This window comes from Amia ocellicauda, chromosome 19 (genome assembly GCF_036373705.1).
Source record: "Amia ocellicauda isolate fAmiCal2 chromosome 19, fAmiCal2.hap1, whole genome shotgun sequence".
Taxonomy (NCBI): domain Eukaryota; kingdom Metazoa; phylum Chordata; class Actinopteri; order Amiiformes; family Amiidae; genus Amia; species Amia ocellicauda.
Genome location: NC_089868.1, coordinates 24158213 through 24178192, shown reverse-complemented (window position 1 = coordinate 24178192; position 19980 = coordinate 24158213). Strand labels below are relative to the sequence as shown.

General features: G+C 43.5%; 2 protein-coding genes across 2 annotated transcripts; both read right to left on the bottom strand.

The window, feature by feature from the left end:
- Nucleotides 1–5178: 5178 nt before the first annotated feature.
- On the bottom strand, nucleotides 5179–8020 carry dmrt2b (doublesex and mab-3 related transcription factor 2b). The gene is made up of 3 exons (XM_066692409.1): nucleotides 7395–8020; nucleotides 6598–6709; nucleotides 5179–6277 (listed from the first exon to the last, which is right to left on the bottom strand). Exons 1-3 carry the CDS (start codon nucleotides 7695–7697, stop codon nucleotides 5523–5525), a joined length of 1170 nt encoding a protein of 389 aa, XP_066548506.1. The 5' UTR covers nucleotides 7698–8020; the 3' UTR covers nucleotides 5179–5522.
- A 5164-nt stretch (nucleotides 8021–13184) lies between these two features.
- On the bottom strand, nucleotides 13185–15581 carry LOC136715036 (doublesex- and mab-3-related transcription factor B1-like). The gene is made up of 4 exons (XM_066692709.1): nucleotides 15033–15581; nucleotides 14047–14291; nucleotides 13414–13540; nucleotides 13185–13195 (listed from the first exon to the last, which is right to left on the bottom strand). Exons 1-4 carry the CDS (start codon nucleotides 15568–15570, stop codon nucleotides 13185–13187), a joined length of 921 nt encoding a protein of 306 aa, XP_066548806.1. The 5' UTR covers nucleotides 15571–15581.
- Between the last annotated feature and the right edge of the window lie 4399 nt (nucleotides 15582–19980).

The window sequence follows — 19980 nt, the reverse complement described above, 5'->3', positions numbered from 1 at the left end:
AATTGAGACCATTATGTTGATTAATTGCTTTGTTTGCAGTAAAAACAATTTTGTGTTACAGGCTAAATATTGTTGGAGAAAACCATCAGCCTGCAGACATAACAAATTGCATCAGCGCAAGTGTGGCGCGAGAGAGAAGGTGAAGTAGACTGGGCTCCTCAAGGTATGGGACGGGGAAACAAGATCTCTGGTGTTGAGGACAGTGACCCAGCAGTGCGTGCTAAAGGGGAAGGGGCAGTTTTGTTTCGGGTGGGGGGGGTGTGCTGGGAGGCACAGCCACACAGAGGCCGCTCTCATCACGTCCGTCCTTGTCCACAGAGCTCACACACAGGAAATGAGCCCCCAGAAAAGCTCTGCAGAGATCGGTGGTGAGACAACAGAGAGGAGAACATTTATTTATTTTATTTTAAATCTCTTTCTCTGTGTCCGTAGTAGAGAGAGAGACTGTTTTTTCGTGAAATGCTTCAGCATCTCCTGCTGAGTAATTGGGAAGGTGTAAATGATATTCACAGGCAAGGTAATATTGACACAGTCTGTCTAACAGGCCCGTTATTAATGGAAAGTCTGAAGTCATGTAATACTGCACGGTACAGAGAAGCCTGTGGGAAGTTTCCTGCTTACATATTGACGTGAAACGAATTAGTTGCCCATTTTATGTATTTTACGGATCTATATGGTCACTGGTCACAATTCTTCTTGGGTAAAGTGAGACTCCAAATGTAAAGATACCACTGGTTTATAAAGCACGATTAAGTGTCTGTATGTTTGGAAAAAAATAAAGCGTTTTAGTTACACGTGACTTACATCACCTCGGGATCTCTTTGTGTAATATGTCACTGATTTTGGAGAGATACAGACAGGGCCTGGCAGATGTGAAAAGTAAATTGCGTCAATTAAAATAGTTATAGATTAAGCCGTCCATCCGGTGAAGGAGATGACGGGCTGTCTCCCTTCATGTAACGGACCACAAGAGCACAGTACATCCAGTCATTCACAAGAGAGAGCTGACCCTTCGTCCCAATCAGACAGGGACCGGAAATAAGCCCATAATTAGTAAAGCACATTATACTGTTCTCTTGTGCAAAACGTGAGGAAAGATTTAATTTCAAAGTGATTAATCGCACTGTCCTGTGAATGACTGAATTTCCTGTAATGCAACCGTGGACAGCAGGCACACAGATTAAAGACCAGAAAAGAAAAGATTATCACATTGAAGCAGATATGAGTTCAGATGGGGTTATTTAAAAGCACTGCCTTGAATCTGGTCATTGTGAGGTTCTTGCAATGCTTTATAAACGGGGAGGGACACATAAACAACACAAGGAATGAATATAGCAAATGGTACTTTCTGGTCTTGGACAGAGAAACTCGAGATGTGTAATAATGTTTAATGTTGGTGGATACTGTCACCGCTATTAAGAGTTTCTTATTTTAGCCGTTTGTACATTTTTCCCCCCTGAATTTGGGACTCGGGTTGTCATGTCTGTTATTGTAATCCAGTTCGAATAAATAGCATTTAAAAGCGGTGTTGTTCTTGGCAGGTGAGAGAGTACCCATTCATGTAGCAGCTGTGGCCGCTAAAGACGTTGCTGTGATCACGCTATCTATCCCTGCCAGCGGGGAAGGGTTTCTATTGGCTTAGCAGCTGTTATTCTTCTAGGTCCTGCTCTTTGCCTGCTTCTGACATTGAAATGCACTTCTGTGTGTTAATAACCTTTTAATTTGGTTTTGTCTTCTCAACTGCCTGTATATGCACGTCTCCAGTGCCATAAGTCAACCCTGAGAAGGTGCCAATACTAATCGCACACTGCGTTTTGAGTGCAGGACCACATAACGCACCGGGATTGAGTTTCCCAGGCGTGAGGATTATTGCCATTTGTCGGTTTAGGTTACCAAAGAACCGAATCCAAACCAGCCTTGGTACATACCACGGTAATGGCTTGCTGTTTCCAGCTCTTTATTTCAGCCACCTATGACTTGTAAAGCCCCCCGAATTGCCGGGACATCTGCTGCTTTGACTGGGCGGCCGGTGACAGTCAGCGGGGTCAGACGGTGTGGAGGTGTGACGGGCTGACCGCGCTGGGACGGGATCCGTGTTTGCGTTATGTCCGAAGATGTTGTGGTTCGTAGCGGCCACCCAGAACCCCCCCCCACAGGAAGAGACACTACAGGCAGGGCTGCAGGACTCGGGCCTGGATTCGGTTAAGTGAAACCCCTGCAGGGCGCGAGAAATTGAAGTATTGGGAAGGTTTAATGGTTTTCCTTACTCCAATTATGGAAGATGAAGATTGTTTGTTTTTACTGTCCTTTGACCGGGGAAATTCCTAATCTGTTGGCTTTTGTGTGGCCTATAGCATACTTAATAAAAAGACCCTTGTATACAAGCTGTGTATAAATATCACCAAAATATAAAATAAATATGTATTGGTTGAAATCTAGGCCTCATTGTGACCCTCTACTGGATACAGCAGTTATTGAAAATGGATGGATGGATTAAAATTATTGAGAAAGATAATCAGACATGAAACAGATTAACAATAGTGTTGAGGATCAGAATATCCCTTCTCAGAACTGTCATCTTTTCCAGCCCATTGAGTCGATATAGAGCTGCACACACCAAGGACAGAGCCCTCCGTCAAGTGGCAAAACACATGCTTGGATTTCGCTGTAAGACCCAACTGTGTACTCTGTATACTTCCTGCGCATGGGCTTCCCAGGCAGGGCAAGTTTGCGTGGATACTCTACCCTGACAGCCTGTGCCCCCGGCCTGGCAGTGCGTTCTGACGGCTCCGACTCCCAGACCATGTTTATGTGAAGTGGGCACATCAGCTAACGGATCCAGCGCTCCCGGCCTGCCCACCCACACTGTAAGAGCCGGACACGCTGTAACCCTATAGCCAGTGTTCGGGGGCCACGCTACCGAGTGCGGGGAGGGAATCCTGTGAATTGTGCATGACAGAAGTTGGCAGTGGGATCAAAGCGGGCTGCTCGGCCCCGATACTAAACGTTGTTGATTTCCTGTAAGGGAACGAGACGCCGATATTTAAGATTACCAAACAAGTTGAGGTGGTTTTGTGTGCTGTGAAAAGACTGAGAGGACATTCTACTCGTGCTTGTACAGCAGATCTGTTTTTAAATGTGAGTTCTTGTCTGGTCTTGGTCTGAAGATTATTCTGACCCCCCTTTCCAGTCAAGGATCGGTTCTGCTTTTGCTTTACGTGTTTAATTTCCGTGATAGTTCCTTAATTGGACCACACAAAAAATAAACGTTAGATGGAACAAATCTGATTTGATATATTTTTAAACCTGCGGACTGCTAAGGCTATCTTCACATTTATTAAATGAAACATTTTGAAGTTCACAACCCAAAATAAAAACAAAAGCATGCAGATAGAGGGAGGATCATTCTCAGACAGCACTACAGAATATCAACAATACGATTAGTCAGACTCCTGCATATTTCTATGAGAGCAGAGATCCTTTATTTAGAACTGGGGGTGGAATGGATTAAACTAATCGAGGAAGGTTGCGCAGATCCTTCAATTAGAAGTGGAGAAAAGCGGAAGGAGATTCGTATTTCAGTGCTGAAAATTAACCGTATACCTCCAGATCATAATTCTTAATTTTCTGTAAAACCTCCAACTTAAAGGCCACACAATATCTGAAATGGATTTAGACAGAATTACAAAAGCACTGATAACTTTTTTTGTGTGTGCGTTATGGTTGTCTTTCTCAAAGGTCCCGATAAGGAGTCTATCGGCATTCCAAGATGTGCTGAGATATCTCCACACAAAAAAGGCAGCAGAGTGTTATCGTTATTGTTGACGCCACGCGGTCCCGAGCTGTAAAAACTATCTGGACGCCACATCGTACAGTTTACAGCCCAGAAAGAAAAACAGTAGTCGATACAGATAAACAGAGAGTTCAAACAAAACATAAGGAAACAGACAAGAGAAAAAGCAATGGCACCAATGTTTTGGAGATGGGTTTCTAAGCAATTAAAATGTGTTGCAGTTACGGAGAGAATTTTTGGGGGAAACAAACTTGTTATGAAGTGAAATAGCTGTTGAACAAGATGCTTCATAGAATTAGCATGCATAATATATGGACACACACATAGTACTTAACTCTGGACAGCTGGTGTATTTTGTTATTTTAATAAACGTATAGACACCCAGGATCCAGGAGGTCTACCTAATAAAATGAATAACAATAGTACAATAAAAAAAAAAATATATATATATAGAAAGTCAAGTAAAGTTAAAAGGCGATTTATTTAAATGGGTTTTCTGTAGAAAATAAAATAAATGAATGCCATTATTGTAGGAGTGTGTCCCTCTCCTTAGGGAATAACAATCTAATTCTCCCTCCAGACTCCAGTGACTTGCACACATAAGTATCTCCCACAGGACGTTATAATTGCATACTTTCGAGGATTTAAACCCAATTAGAAATAAATCTTGCACATATTATCGGCATATAAAAATGTTAAATAAGTTTGTGACAAGGTAAATAATTATAATTATAAGATATTCATAGCATCTATAATTGCTTTAAAAATGAAATATAAATATCTTCGTATTTTGGTTTAGGGAATAACCTAAAGTGTACATGAATGGAATTAAGAGTTAATCTTACAGAGCAAAAATAAATATGAATTCTGGTCTCAGGGACATTATTACTCATTTAGTTTTAAGTACTTAAATATAAATGCAGGATTAAATGAAAAAGCAGAATCACGTAGCCTGATATAGCCTGTATTTAATAGGACTAACCTCACTGAGCAACTCCCCGCATTTATGTGGTATTGATGAACAAGTTAATACACTTTTCCCAGAAGCGTTTAAATATGACTAAAAGATTAAATACTAGCATTCGTAAGTCATTACTTACAGAGGAACTATATCAGGTTTTTTCATTTTCATGTCAAAAAACAATACTCTGCTGTGATCTTCAACGTGTTATTACTAGTAAATATACATTTAATTTACAGCTTATTAAGGTATTATATTATTTTTCAGGTATTGATGGAAGCAGGGCTTTAGGTTCAAAGCTTAATGTGGTGTGTAAGGTACATAGCTTTCATAGGTTAGTACTGTATGTGGTTTTCATTGTTAAGATGGGATTGTTGAACATTGTTGTGAATCAGAATAATTAAACTATTGGGGGAAAAACAAGGAGAAAAAATATATAATTTTATTATCGTAAGCTATTTTCACTGAATATTACTTGGCATCAGTTACAAACTCCCTGAAGAAAGAACTGTGAGACCCTGAAAGCTGACTGGGTGGTAAACCTAGATGTCCATTTTGTCCAGACGCTTACCCTGTATACTTCCCTGTGACCTGGGAAACCCATTGTGCTGATTTGACCTCCATGGCAGCTGGATGTTTAGAAACTGGGCTCTGTGTCCCCGGAACCCGATCTCGTACGGGATCCCATCCTTACAGAGGTAGAAAATCGACAGCTCTTTGGTGCTTGACATCGAACACATCAATGTCTTGTATGGCTTCGGCTACACTTCAGTTTCTCAGGAGCGAGTCCACTGAGAAGGGCAGGGTCCGCACCCCGAGCGGGGCCGGGCTTTTGGCGGAGGTCCGGTCTGAGTCGTGCCCCTGGTCCGTGGTGTCTTTGCACTCGTTTGAAATGGGGATAAACCCGCAAAATTTAGTGACATGGAAACCTCCCTGGCAGACCCCACGGCCCGGGTCGGTGAGGCAGGGCTTTGATACGCAGGCCGGCTCTATATTTGGAAGGATACGAGGCGCAGGGATGTCCTCGTTCTTACGATACGTGAGATACAGGGCCGTATTGTCAAAATCACTCCGCCGCTCCAGGTGTGGCGGTGGCGGCGGCGCACAGCACTCCTGGCCTTCCTGACAACACCGTGAACGCCCCCAAACCCTGCACAGGTCCACGTGCTCCATCGCGAGCGGGCCGTCGTAGCCGCACTCGGTCGCCGCAGCGTGGATCACCCCCTCAGCGGGGCAGCAGTGAGACCCGCACTCCAGCAGCAAAGGGCTGTTTTTAAAAAAGGGCCAGTACGCGGCCGGCACAGGTTCTGGAGCCGTGCAACAGCGGGTGGTCGGGGCAGCGGGTACCACGGCGTTCAGCATCTTGAGATCCTCCAGCTCTCTCTGTCGAAACTCCCTTTCCAACATGACGCAGTTCAGCTCCTTGTCAGCGAAGGCACGCCTCTTCCTCATCCTCTCGCTCAGCGGGGGGAAGTGCGCTCTCTTGGACCAGGCCGAGTCCTCGACGGCGGGGGGCTTATATCCTACATCAAAATATAAATAAATACATAGGCCTAAATAAACAAATCTCAAATGCAAGTTTTAAAGTAAACCCTTCCGTTTTTGTTTTTGTTTTAAGGATTACAGCTATAATTATCAATTATGAGGATTATATAGTTACCATTATACAATATTCCTGGAGCTCAATATCAGTTCTAGGGTAAAACAGACTGTAGGCTACTAGTAGATGTGATTTAATTGACCACAGCTAAGATCTTGGAATGTATTGATTACTGTTGAAAAATAAATGAATGAATTGGCTACTTATTGACAGGCGATTTATAACGAAAGCCCGGGTCCTGACCTTCGAGGATGCTCTTGGCGAGGAGACTGGGTGGCCTGGGGTAACGCTGGTAGGTCGGTCTTCTGGTGGGAGCCGAAACTGGGAGGCCGTTGGAGTCTTTCTTCACCTGTGACTGGAGTGAAACAAAAGTATCATGACATTTTGTGTAATTAGACAATATAAACCGATGACATAAATAAATAACAACACATAATTTAATAAAAGCATTTAAGCTATCCCCTAACCTAAATATTTAGACATTCATTATAGTTGTAACATTTCTCCACTACAAATATATTTATGAAAAATAACAGACAAAATCAATAGCTCTAAGCCAATATGATTGGGTTATAACCTGGGCACAGCCAAACCCATCAATCAATCAGACTTTTGAAGCTCCTAAATAGATCGCACATGATCTGGCTGTATTCTGAGCAGATGACATTGAATGATGATTAAAATGGGAGAAAGCACAGCAAGGACTCATAATAACAATGTTTTGCAATGTATGGTGCGGCTTGAGAGGGAACATGTGACATATTTGGTGTTTAGTTAGATTTTTCTTAAAACCATTTTATGCTATTTCGTATAGTTAAAATGTGGTTCACTTTTTGTGCTCTTGAGTTTGTTTTAACTGCGCAGCTCTGAGATCTATAGGGCGCCATACGTTTAAATTGATTAATTGAATCGTTTAATTGATTAATTGATAGTTGGTCAGATGTTATTATTCTGCGACTGCATGGCCAACAGAGCCCTGTTCGGGAAGCAGAAAGGCACTGAGACCAGAAAGAGTCCAACTAATTAAAAGCATCTCTCACCTCGGCGGCCTGCTGCCTCCTCAGCGCCACCTGGGCCGCCATGACGCGCTGGCGCTCCAGCACCAGCAGGCAGTTGGCGCAGGCGCAGTCCCGCCAGCGGCACGCCCTCTTGTGGCCCCGCAGGCGCGAGACCACGCCGTGGTTGCGGCAGCGCGCGCACTTGGGGCTGCGGCTCGGGCGGCGGGTCTGCGGGGGCTGCGGGGGCTGCGGGGACCCCCGGCCGGCCGGCCCGTCCAGGCTCTCCACGTCCACGTCCTCCTCCAGGCACTCCGCTCTGCACGCGTGGGGTCGGCCCGTGGACATGCGGGATGCGCAGCTGCAGGCAGCGCTGCAAGGCGTGCAGACGGCCAGTCACCTGTTGCACTTTGAATGGATGCGATCTCTAGCGCAGCCTGTCTCGTATGCACTGCATCCTCGTCGTTTGGGTGAATCTGCTCTGTGCCTTGCCTTGTGGAGGTCCCGTCCAGAGCAGTGCAGCCGGCAGCTCCACTAGACCAACCCCAGCCCTGCGCCGCACACACGCCGCACACCTGTCCCAGACTGCCGCCGCCTCTACTCTACCATTGCTTTTCATCAACTGCCCTGCTGTCGGCATCACAGATCATCCTGACGTCACCTGCCGGCCTTTACATTTAACCCCTGCTTTCTTCCGCAGTCTTTGCAGTCGCGCTGTTGCTTTAAGTGCACTCTCCAGCCCAGACTGCGGGCGGCTCCTGCTGTGAGCTCTGCTGTAGTTGCAGTGCCTGCCCTTTCGTGTTAGAAGGATGGCAGTTTGAAGAATAGTGCATTTACATGTTTAAAACTAACAGACAATTGATTTAACCAACTAACACACAGTGCATAGAAATACAAGTCTTTATATGTTAGGAAGGTTTCATATTCAGCAAACCCCATGAAACACATTTATTCCATTTTTTTTGTAACACCTTGGCTACCAGTTGACAGGACACAGCCCAATTTATAGGGGTAGGATTGCTAATACCAATGTGGAAGGCTATTAGAATGATTTTTAAAGTCATTCTGGGGTTTACTGGCCCTGCTGGTCGCCACAGGCTCTGGATTATGCTGTTCATAGGAAGATCTGACTGAGGAGGCTGCCGTCAGAGTGAAACAAATGAGCTTTTCCCATTAGTGGCAGATACCATTGCATCTCCCTGCAGCCATTAATACTATTGAATAATTGAGCAGGAGCTATAATTGGATAGTGGGTATTTAGAATTTGTATGGAATGTGTGCTGTGTGGAATTATTTAAATATACACACTGAGAGAGACATTTAATCTGAAATAATGTTCCTGGAAGGCATACTACTGAACATAACATTTCTCATATGTACGGCTACATTTCTTTTGAAGTGCTATTGTAAACATTAGTGTACAGTATGTATATTACTCAGTAATAAAGGGCAGATACAGTTATTGTACTCTAGCCGTTATCTGTTGACATTTATATTTGTGCAGTATAGTTTGCTAAATACAACATTAATGTGAAGCAGATATAATGTACTTTGAAGTAGAAAGAGAAACAAATGTATACATTAAAATTCAGGTAGCGTAAAAGCTGCAGCAAGCACATGGTAGTACATATTTCTAAAATCATTAAATCCAGCAGAACGTATTGTTAATTGTACAAACTTCTGCATCTGAATGGATATTCAACAACTTACATCAAATGAAAAAAATATTTAAAACGCATTAGAAGTTGTATTAATATTTTAAAATGTGAATGTAATGTTATATTTGAAATTGTAAGTGGTTTTAACTCATGGGTAGCAGGCTATAAATGTCTACAAGAAGCATCAGCAGTGGAAGAGCAGAGACAAAACACATTATTGCCCTTAAAATCAGTGTTATTTACCCACAGAGACGCTACCACATCCTCTTGCCTTCTGGAAAACTGTCAGTCTGTCTGGTCCAGGTTTTGACAGTTAGTAGGCTGTGCTTTGTGTAGGGTGTATCAGGACACAAGAAGTGTCGATTGGTCTCATTTGTAACCTATCTTGTTCCAGACACCCACAACCCTTTGTGTAAAGAACAGCTGTAGAAAGCACTTGTCTCTGTTAGCTGGGACATTGTGGCTGTCATGTCATCATCAACAGCGCCATCTTGTGTTCACTGTGCTCACCTGACCGTCTCCAAATGGGAGGATTGTTTTTTTGTCTTTTTCGTTTGATTAATCTCTGAAACATTCTGTAAAACTGCAGTGCCATGCTTTAAATGTAAATCGTGCATTTTGCATACACACAAATCCTTGTTAAATTATTCTTGAAGGTACTTGAAAGAAACTAGACTTAGGTGTTCGGTTTTCAACATTTATTACTGAAAAATAATCTTTTTGTTCACATAAAATCAGAAAAAAACAACATGTGAACCCATTGTAAATCTCGATAAACTACTTTTGTATTACTTCAGTTAGTTTGCGTTCATATGTTTTTTTTTCTGACTTTATGTGAACGAAAACACACAAATCGGCCCATTTTCTCATTGGAAATATTTACATTTTAAAAATATCACTGTCCTGGTCACAAAAGCAAAGTTTGTGGGGAATAACAGCCATTTTCTATACTTCTGAGGCATAAGCAATTAGGGAATAACATTTACTACCCAGGAACAACAACAAAAAAGTTACACCTAAGTGCTAAAACAAGGAAGGCAAATTATTTTAATAAATAATTGAAATGTTACTTTTAGTAATTATACAACAGAACAGTTTAATATGTATAATATGAAATGACCATGCCCTTGTTTAGACTATGGCCCTGAGCTTCACTCTTCAGCAAACAGAACGATTTGACATCCCACACGTCTGTGTCAAAGAGGTTCTGGACTCGCAAGCACTGCTGTCATTTTTTACAGCTTCTCTCGCCCTTCAGATCACAATTAAGCAGCTGTTCTTTAAAGGAAATTCTTAATTGCCCATATAAACAGCATTAAACCTCAAATTTCAAACCTCAGAGAACATGAAAGCAGCATCGGTCAATAACGGCCTTTCGCCTCTGGTTGTCTTCGGCAGAGACGGGACAATATCTCCATTTAGAGCTTAGCCAGAATGGTTTTGATTTTCCCTTTCTTTTCCATTTTGTTGTGGGGATATATTTCACTGTCTCTTCACTGAAATATGTACAGAGTATCTGTAGCTCAAAGTGTTTCTGATTATGTTGAAAAAGAACTGTTCTTACGAAACACTAGGAGTAAAGACCGTAGGTTGAACCTCTGTCCCTATATGCTGTATTTTCGAAGTGGTTTTCCAGAAACAAAACCAAAACAAAACAAATAATCCCACATTGCCGGGAAACTGCCATACAACATCACACACATTCCCCCTTGTGAGGTGACATAAGAAGTCCACTCACAGCCACAGTTAGCACTGATTACAGGCCGATTCGTGGCTAATACGACAATAAAGCTGCTTAGACGGCTAACAAAATAAGAAAAGATTGGAGAGCAGTATCTGGCAGTTGACTGTTCTGGGTCTTATTGCTTAATTAAAGGCTTCAAACTGCAGGAAAATGACTTTGTGAAGTCCCCAATGAAATGGTGAAAATCCACGCTGATAAAACCAGAACGCCTGGCCCATAAAAGCAGATTATGGCCTCATAATAGACCGTGGAGACACTTAAAGACACACATCGGTGTTAAGATGGTGTTAGTCTTTACCGACAGCAGAGATGACTTCAGATTTAGGACAACTGAAGCACAAAGTAATCCACCTTTAGTGCACAGTTTAAAACTACACATACTTGTGTAGCCAATGATCATATATGTTAGTAGATTATCGGGGTGCGTTCTGGGGAAGAAAGGGCACAACACATGTGTAAGTATTGCGATATTACTCTTTAATCTGTAAATGCAATCTGTGGATGTTCTTTTTAGACAGCAAGGGTGTAACAACCTAACAAGTAACACATGGTGTAAAAAGGACATAAGGATAAGGTAGTGTAAATTCTGTATCACCTCACAAATCGCTGTATTACTATGCCAGTACTGTACAAACCTTGCTGGTATCCGAGCCCAGATTCCCTCAGGCTGCCGGCGTTTACACGTTGTGTGTTCATCTTGCTTTGAAGACTGCAGCGAGAACGGAACAACAAACTAAAGGAACGCACGTGAACTAACCCTGGTAGACTAGAAACTGGATGAATACATGTCTTTTCTTTAGCTAAGCGAGTTTGAACTTTGTAGAATCACATACAAAATAGCATTTTAATGTAAGTGGATAGAGTTTTACGTCGCTTTTCATCTTCCTTCACAGTTCTGTATATCACTTAACGTGTCAAGGAATAACTGAGTGCGAAAGGCCGCAATTTGGCCTAATTAGCATTCCGCATTTGCATCCGCCCGACCTCGTATTTTAATATGGCGCAGTGACTTCTCCTCATTGCTGTGCGATGCGCCTCTGCTCTCTAACACGTGTACTGCCGGGACACATCCACGTCCCATGAACGACACGCTCTGGAGTTCCGGAGAAGAAGCGGGTTGGTTCTAGAATGGTTCTGGAACCCTCCACACCTGACCGGTCGGTCTCGGATAAATGTGAACACACCCACTAAGCAATCAAGAGAGAAGCGCCGTATTCATATATGACAAGAGCAGGATGCATTCCCACTAACTAGGTGACAAATTGATATCACTAAACACTTATTTTGTCTTTTAGATGTCAAATACATGTTTAGAAACTATATATATTTGTTCCCCATCTTGCCCAATGAACAGTAACACCCAGGAGACCCTAGAAGATACAGGCAAATATCTTACTTTAAGTTTGCATTATTTTTAGGTGACGGGGTGAAGAAATTCAGTCGAGACTCTAGACTGCATTTCCTTTCGTCGTGTTGAGTGCATTGGAGTGCAGGAAGTCTGACAGCAATTACTTTTTTAAGTCAGAGTTGAGAGGATTTCGGTGTCAAAATGATTTTTAAAGAGAAAGGAAGAGAAACCTATTCCAGGACTGCAGGGTCTACTTTTGGAGGCTCTGTGGAGCAGCTGAGCCCTCGTGAGAATAAAACTCAGAACACCGGCGCAGATTGAGTCGTATCTAGTGTCTGTCACTCTGGGTTTTTGTAGTTTAAATTTGAGTTCATCTGTTTTTGGTTTGATTGTTTATTCCGTCTTTAGGGAGACGTGCCACCTAAAAATAACTGTTTAACCCCCACCCTCGCTTGAAATTGAATAATACCAATAATGAGACTGGAGCTGTGTTCTTCTTTTCTTCTCTGGGGGGTCAGGTGACAGATTATCAAGTGGTTTACTTTGCGTTGTGTGTGCGTTTGTGTGTTTTCATTTCTGCAGGACCTGTCGCGAGCCCACAGCATGCAAGAGACCGTTACACGTTTTCCTGAGAGGACGTCTCGGTTCCCACTGAGATCACGTCGGAATCGGGGCTTCCTTGTGGAGCTGCGAGAGGAGAGAGAGGTCAGGCGTGAGGGTCGGGTCATACGAAGCATAAGGATTTTAAACCTGTAACATAATGAAGTCTGTGAAAGAAAGCAAAAATAAATCTCAAGAAGGCTGAGCAATGAAAACTGACTTCTGGTGCCCTCTTCTGGTGATGTCATGTCATTTTCACCACCTAAAGTCTGTTTAGCATCATTACACATACATCAGCACCATTAATAATACACATAATCCACTTCTCACAATAGGAATGTGTAGAAATACTGAAACGCTGATGCTTGCTGAAGTTATATTTATTTCATTCATACAAGTAAAAGGACAGAGATGAATTAATTGTAAGTTGCATGAAACATTACATGACTGCCAATTATAAACGTGAGCGCAATCCCTCGGGACCCTCAGCTGATGTCTAGACAGCATGCAATTACCACGGACTAAATCAAAAACTCAGTCCGACGGCCGAGGATCACAAACCGCACCGAACGCAGCTAATCTTCCTCTCGGTGACCGTGTTTTCACAGCTTGTGCTGAACCACAAACTTCACACTCGATTAACTGTGAAGTCACACAATATCACACGAGATAAATGATTTTAAAACGCGTCTGTCCTGGTGTAGGGGTCCGTACCTGCGGCCTGCTCCCTCTCTCTGGGCAGGACGGGCGCGGGGTAGGGGTATTGTCCCAGGGGCTGCAGTCTGTCCGGGGAGGCTCCGGGCCGTGCCGACTGGGCTGGGAAGAAGGGAACTCGGCCATCCTGCATGAAAAGCGATTCTATTCATAAACTGAAGACTAACCGCCCAGGGAAATGTCACTTTAGAGTTATATGTTTATTAAAGATTTAAACTGTACCATGTATGATGATAATATTCTGAAAGTCCTACAAACTGCAGTCGGTTCCCTATCATCAGCCTCATTTATGACCTTTATAAAATAAGAACATAAGAAAGTGTCCAATCAAGAGGAGCCCATTCGCCCCATCCTGCTCGTTTGGTGTCCATTAATAACTAAGTGATCAAGGATCCTATCCAGTCTGTTGTTGAATGTTCCCAAATTGTCTCTTCAGCCACATCGCTGCGGAGTTTGTTCAGATTGTGACGCCTCTCTGTGTGAAGAAACCAGTTTTCAGCATTTTAAAGGCCGAGTGGTGTCTCTCGAGGAAACCTGGTGATTTCAATGGTACAGTCCTGGTATTACATAGTCTGTGGCTTCGAGTGCACGACTGTTCAGTTCAGAAGACGGAAAGAGACGCGGCTCACTGACCTGTGTGGACTCGGGGCAGTACGGCACGCTGCCCGGCTGTAAGGGCGGGAAGCCGGCTGGCACGGGGGGCTCCTCGAATGGCGCTGGGCCGGGCGGCACGTTGACCAAGATGGTCTGGCAGGAGCAGCCGCCGGGGAAGCGCGAGTACAGCTTCACGGGGAACGGCACGCTCAGCACCTCGCCGGGGTACATCTCTCGCTGGGAGACCTCGGCGATGACGTAATCTTTAGGGAAATGAGGAGGGTCTGAAACACGGGGGCGGGAGAAGAGGGTTAGTCAGCAGGACATCACTAACAGATATCTGTATTGTGTTCTCATCTATCTGTCTATATCAATATCTATCTTTTTCTCTATATACACAGAAAGCTTTTAACAGTTTTTACTGGCTGAGAGATTTGATTTCATTCTTTCTGATACAAAAAGCTGTAGGAGACTGACAGTGAAGCTCAATGACAAAGAAGTTTCTCTCTATAAGAAAAAAGTTATTAAGGAAATGCCAACTTCAATGTTTATCTATATCGATCTCTCTCTCTCTCGGAAAGCTTTTAACAGTTTTGACTGGTTCAGAGTTTTTATTTCATTCTTTCTGATACAAAAAGCTGTAGGAGAATGACAGTGAAACTCAATGACAAAGAAGTTTCTCTCTATAAGAACTGTGTTGCATCAGCCCTAATGCTGTGTGGATGTTATTTCAGTGCATCTAAAATCTCCACCTGTTAGACCTACACCTATTAGGTTTACTACATTTAAATTAAAGTTAAATAATTATTAGGGATACTACTAATACTAATATTATTTAAAGCCAAGTAACTAGGAGCTCGGATTCAGTTGCATGTGTGAGACACTTTCTTTCTCTGATCACAGCTCGAAATGATGCTCTGATATCATCTGTACATCCCCGGGCCACAGTGTCCAACGGGATATCACAATATATTAAAACGATATCAAATAAACGGTACAGTATCTATATTGAACCGTGCACTCACGTCTTCCCAGCACCTGGCAGGCGCTGTCTTGCAAATCCCTGCCTAATAATGAGCCCCACGGGCTGCCGCGGAGCTGGTGGCCCTCCACGCCCAGCCCGCCGCCCCTTCCCCCGCTGCCACCGCGGCCGTGGCTGGACTGCAGTCGGGGGTCGCCCAGCACAGCCCCGGGGCTCGGCGGGCCCCCCAGTGCCGCCCTCCCTGGGTCGCGCCTGATCACGGAGCCCGGCCGGGGTGCGTCGCCCTGACCGCCGCCCTGGACTCCCACCGCGCCCGCATGGTCGCCGTGGCCCCCGGGGTGTCGAGGCGGATCAGCCGGCTCCTCCTTTGCCAGCCTCTTGATGCGCCTCTGGGTGGCCATGATCTTGGTCCTCTCGGTGATGAGGGAGCACTTCCAGCACAGGCAGCAGAAGAAGCGGCACTTCCCCGAGTGGCCCTTGAGCTGCACCGTGTAGCCGTGGTTGCGGCAGCGGGCGCATTTCGGGGTCCGGACCGGCTTGGGCTCGGGAGACGGGTCGAGACTGCTCCCCGGGGGCGGCATCCTCCGGTCTTATTTCCCCCGCAGAAGTAGTATTTTTAAATATTGACCTCGACGCAAACCCGACACAGTGGGTGGCGATGGGGGTGCAGGATGATTAATGAAACACGTGGTCTGAGTCTAATGTATCTTTGCGAGGGTGTGAGACCCAGTTTTCCCACGGGAAAGAGCATCCATCAAAGCGACACTGTTTAAACTAAATCGCAAAAGTAATACCGTGTTGCAAAATGTTGTGCAAGCTCTTTTTTTGTCGCATTCAACGCGAATTAGTAATTTAATTAGAAATGTGTTCCTGGGCATGCCCTAATACATGCTCACTTGCTTTTAATAAACGATTGAGATCATCTGTTGTGAAGGGATGCATATTCTTATCCCAATAAGGACTTAGCATGTATTTACTTTGAATTAAGTGATGGATTTTGCAGGAATTAAGGATTTAGTACTGTTAGTGACCTGGTTTCACCATCCCAGATTAGTGTAAAACTACCCAGTGTTATATTAGACAGGTCAATCCAAGACTAGAGCTAATCTAGGCCAGTGAAACCAAATATAAGGGTTTCAGCAAAGGCCATCAAAAAGCCTCCATTAACACTTTTTTCCTAAAATTCATTTTTCAAATACTTGCATTACTGTATCAGATGTAAACGATCAGGTGTCACCTACTCTGTATTACTCTGATTATACCCACTCTTCATGTGTCTGAAGAAATGCCATTTGGGCGCCTCCATTAAAATGACCAGGCACAGGAACTTGGGGGAGATGATTAAATGATCAGGGTAACTGACGCCATCTGTTGGGACAACCTGAGTACATGCATAGATTTGTTTTAATCCCGAGCTCCTTCAGTTATTACAGTTCCTCACTGCAGTAAACAGCCATGCATGGAGGGATCGCAGTGCCCCCCCACCCCACCACTGTGATAATGAGCTTCTTCCTCTCTTTCTGTGTCTGGACCTGAAAATAGCTTCGCCACCCCAGCTGCTAACTATTCAGAGAGGTCAGAGTCACTTCAGTCAGACTCTATGCGTGGGATTAATCTGATTTGCAAATAAAAAGTCATTTTTTCAATCAAAATAAGCACACACATAAAAAGAGAAAATCATCAGGATTAACACTTCTGCGCGGTGCAATTCAGGGGCAGAAGACATCAACAAATGCATCCTGTGTGGCGGTGCATCCCCCACCCCCGATAAGCCCACTGCGGGGATGGAGATGCTTGCCTGGATAGCAGAGGCTGGTGGCAGGCAGTCCTGCACTACATGATTATGTGAAATAATAGGCACTGATGTATAAATCTGTCAGCCCACTGCCATGTGCTCTTTGAGAAACGGATATGATTTTTTTTTTTTGGTTTTAAAAGGCTTTTCCATTGTCATTTTTATTAATCACAAACGGAATGTGCGGTGACTGCAGGCTAAAAATGTACCAGCAGAAGCATGAAATATTCACATGTAACTCCCAATTTACACGTGTCAGCTAACCCGCCATCCAGTGTCGGCGGCCTGCTCGGAGCTCCGCGCCTGCGTCGCCGGTGCCAGACAGGGACCTGCTCGGCAAAAATGAACCGCGGTTTGATGGGAGGCTCTTGGAGACGGCTGACCCTCCTTGTCCCCGAGAATATCCTTCAAAGGCAGAGCTGGGCAGTGGGGCCGCTGTGTCTTGTTTTGAATCCAGAGGAGGAAATCGAGTTTGACAGCCAGCAGTTTCTCGTTTTGTCCTACATTCCCGCCTGTAGTCCCAGGTCTCGACGATTTCTGTGCCTTCGCTGAGATGGTCTGACTTGACCACTTGGTAACCCAATACAATAAAGTAACACAAATTTCCTACTCAAGAACGATAACGATTGTGACAAAACAAAAAAACACTCTAAACATAGGTGGGAATTATAATGGCGGGTCAGTCGTGTCACCACTGTAAATCCAGGACACCAACCTCTCCTAATTGCATGACGTGCGAATACACATGTGCTGTGTGTATTTAGTTTGATGTCCAGCTGCTGTTCCATGCCCCCGAGATATGAAACCTATACACTGAATCTAATTGAATTATTAAGTGTAATTAATGAGGTGTAGAAAGACACTCAATCAGTCATGTGCTATACTGTTAATTTGAAGACTGAACTGTGAACGAGTGTGCAACCCAGAGGGCGTCTTGTTCCCCGGCTGGCTGAGCTGACAGACGCGGCGCTCTCTCAGCACAAGTTCGCTGAGCAGTGCTGTCTGTGTTCACTGACGAATTGCTCCATGACCTGAAGAAACAGGATTGCTAGAAGTTACTTCCTTCTGGTCCATTTGAGCTGACAGCTCCTATTATTTTTTCTTTAAAGTTTTTACCAATAAAATCATCACTCCCATTCACACTCTCTCTCTCTCTCTTCTCTCCTCTCCTCTCCTCTCCTGAGACACATCCCTGCTGATATCTGCAACATGTGTTGCCGATTCTGAGAAGAACAAAAGTATTCTCATGGTAGGCCAAACAGAAATTATATCAACTGTATAACATGGATGTAATGGGCTGTAGACCCACTCTTGGCTTTAATGGCTATGGTGTCATAATCTGTTGATAGATGACCAGAGAAATATACTGCCAATTTAACCCCACCTGTTTCATTCCTGCAGTATCAGTGGCATCTTTATTAATACCACGGTGTGAGCAGTCCAAAGGCCGCCAGTTATACGTAGAGAATATAAAGATAGCTTTTTCATTAAACCGAAAAGCAATAATGGGTGATCGAGTTTGATTTCTTCCCCCCGTACCAAGATGATTGATTTCGATCATCTTTCACTGCAGGTAATGAGAAGCGATAAATAAAACATACACCTGGAGTCTCTGTTCTGAGGACCTCTGTGAAGGGTCGACGGTAGGCTTTGATCCCGTTTTCTCTCTGATTCACCGGTACCAGCGTCTCTCTGCTGTCTGAAGTGCTCTTGTGAAGTAAAATACAAATAAATTATGAATAGAGAGAGAGAGAGAGAGAGAGAGAGTCAAACAGGCGAATCGGACTCTTGTTGGTTTTCAGAATTTCTTCCCTGATAACCATTCTCTCTGCTGTGGAAATTTCCAACACTCGCCCAAAACTATATTGAGACCTTATCTTGTGTCCGACGGCACCAAGTGTGGAAGTGTTTTGCAATGCAAAGTACATCATTACCCAGGAATCTTATTATTTCTAAGGATCTGACAGGGAATCAGGATTAAATGGTTTTAATGTAATTTAATTCAAAGAAGCAGCATAAAACAAAACCTGCTGTAAAGATAATTGCAATTCTGTATGCTGAAAACGCTAAAATTATTTCCCCAAACTTCAATTATTTGCAGCTAGTCCCTTTCTGGTATTTATTTATGACATTAACAAGCTTTAAAGGCGATCTAATTGGGAATTAACTAATGATTCTGCAGGCGGGTTGGTTTTGAGGTATTTAAGAAAGAATGGTACAGTTTATGGAGGGGGGTCGGTGACAAGAGCTTGTGTACAGGCATGTGTCTGAACCTGTAGGCATTATTATTATTTGTACTTATATGTATTATAAAGAATGCTAATATAAACTCTGGACTTTGCAAATAAGATTGTAATGTGTTGGCCAAAAGCTGCCTGGAGACAATGCTGGCAATCTTAATTGAGAAGTGTTGCTTTAGGTATTTACATTTTCTCCATGCACATTTTTAATTAATCTCATCTAGATTTGAGCTGAATTATGATTTTAAACTTATACTTACCATATGTAAAAGGAAATCCTGGCAGAACAATGGTTTAAAAATGTAAAAAAAACCTGCATCTCCTGGGAGTTTACGGAGAATACATTTAAATGTGATGTGCATTTCCACATGATTAGCTTTAATTGTCGAATCCCTCACTGGTTGACTGACTTCCCTAACCTAATTATACCCGAGTCATGGCTTTCTAATGCCCCGGGAAAAAATGAAATGAAATAAACTTACTTTTAAAGTATTCATATTTAACAAGACCATTGCAAACTTCAGCACCGTGGGGAACTTTGTGAGTATTTGTGACAGTTTTATTTGAATTATTAAAGGACAAAAAGGGAGAAAAAAACCTGGGAACCTCAAGAAATGCACTTTTGAACTTGTAGCTAACACATATGTTAATTAAATATTTATTTTCAGTGCACATGGAAAGAAGCACACCATCATAAACTGAAATATGGTACATTATCCACAAACCACACAAACCACCACATCATCACACAGAGTTTTTTAAAGCATGCGAGGGAGGGGAAAAAAGCATCATTAGGGGCTGTTTTTTGGCCCATCAGCTGATATTGATGAAGTGTTTTGTAATGTATGTAAAGTGCTCAAGAACATCCTCATAATGCCACAATGCTGATGTAAGAAATACATTTTGTTGATTAAGTTTATTTGATTTGTGATTTATAATTCTGGCAAGCAGTTTCT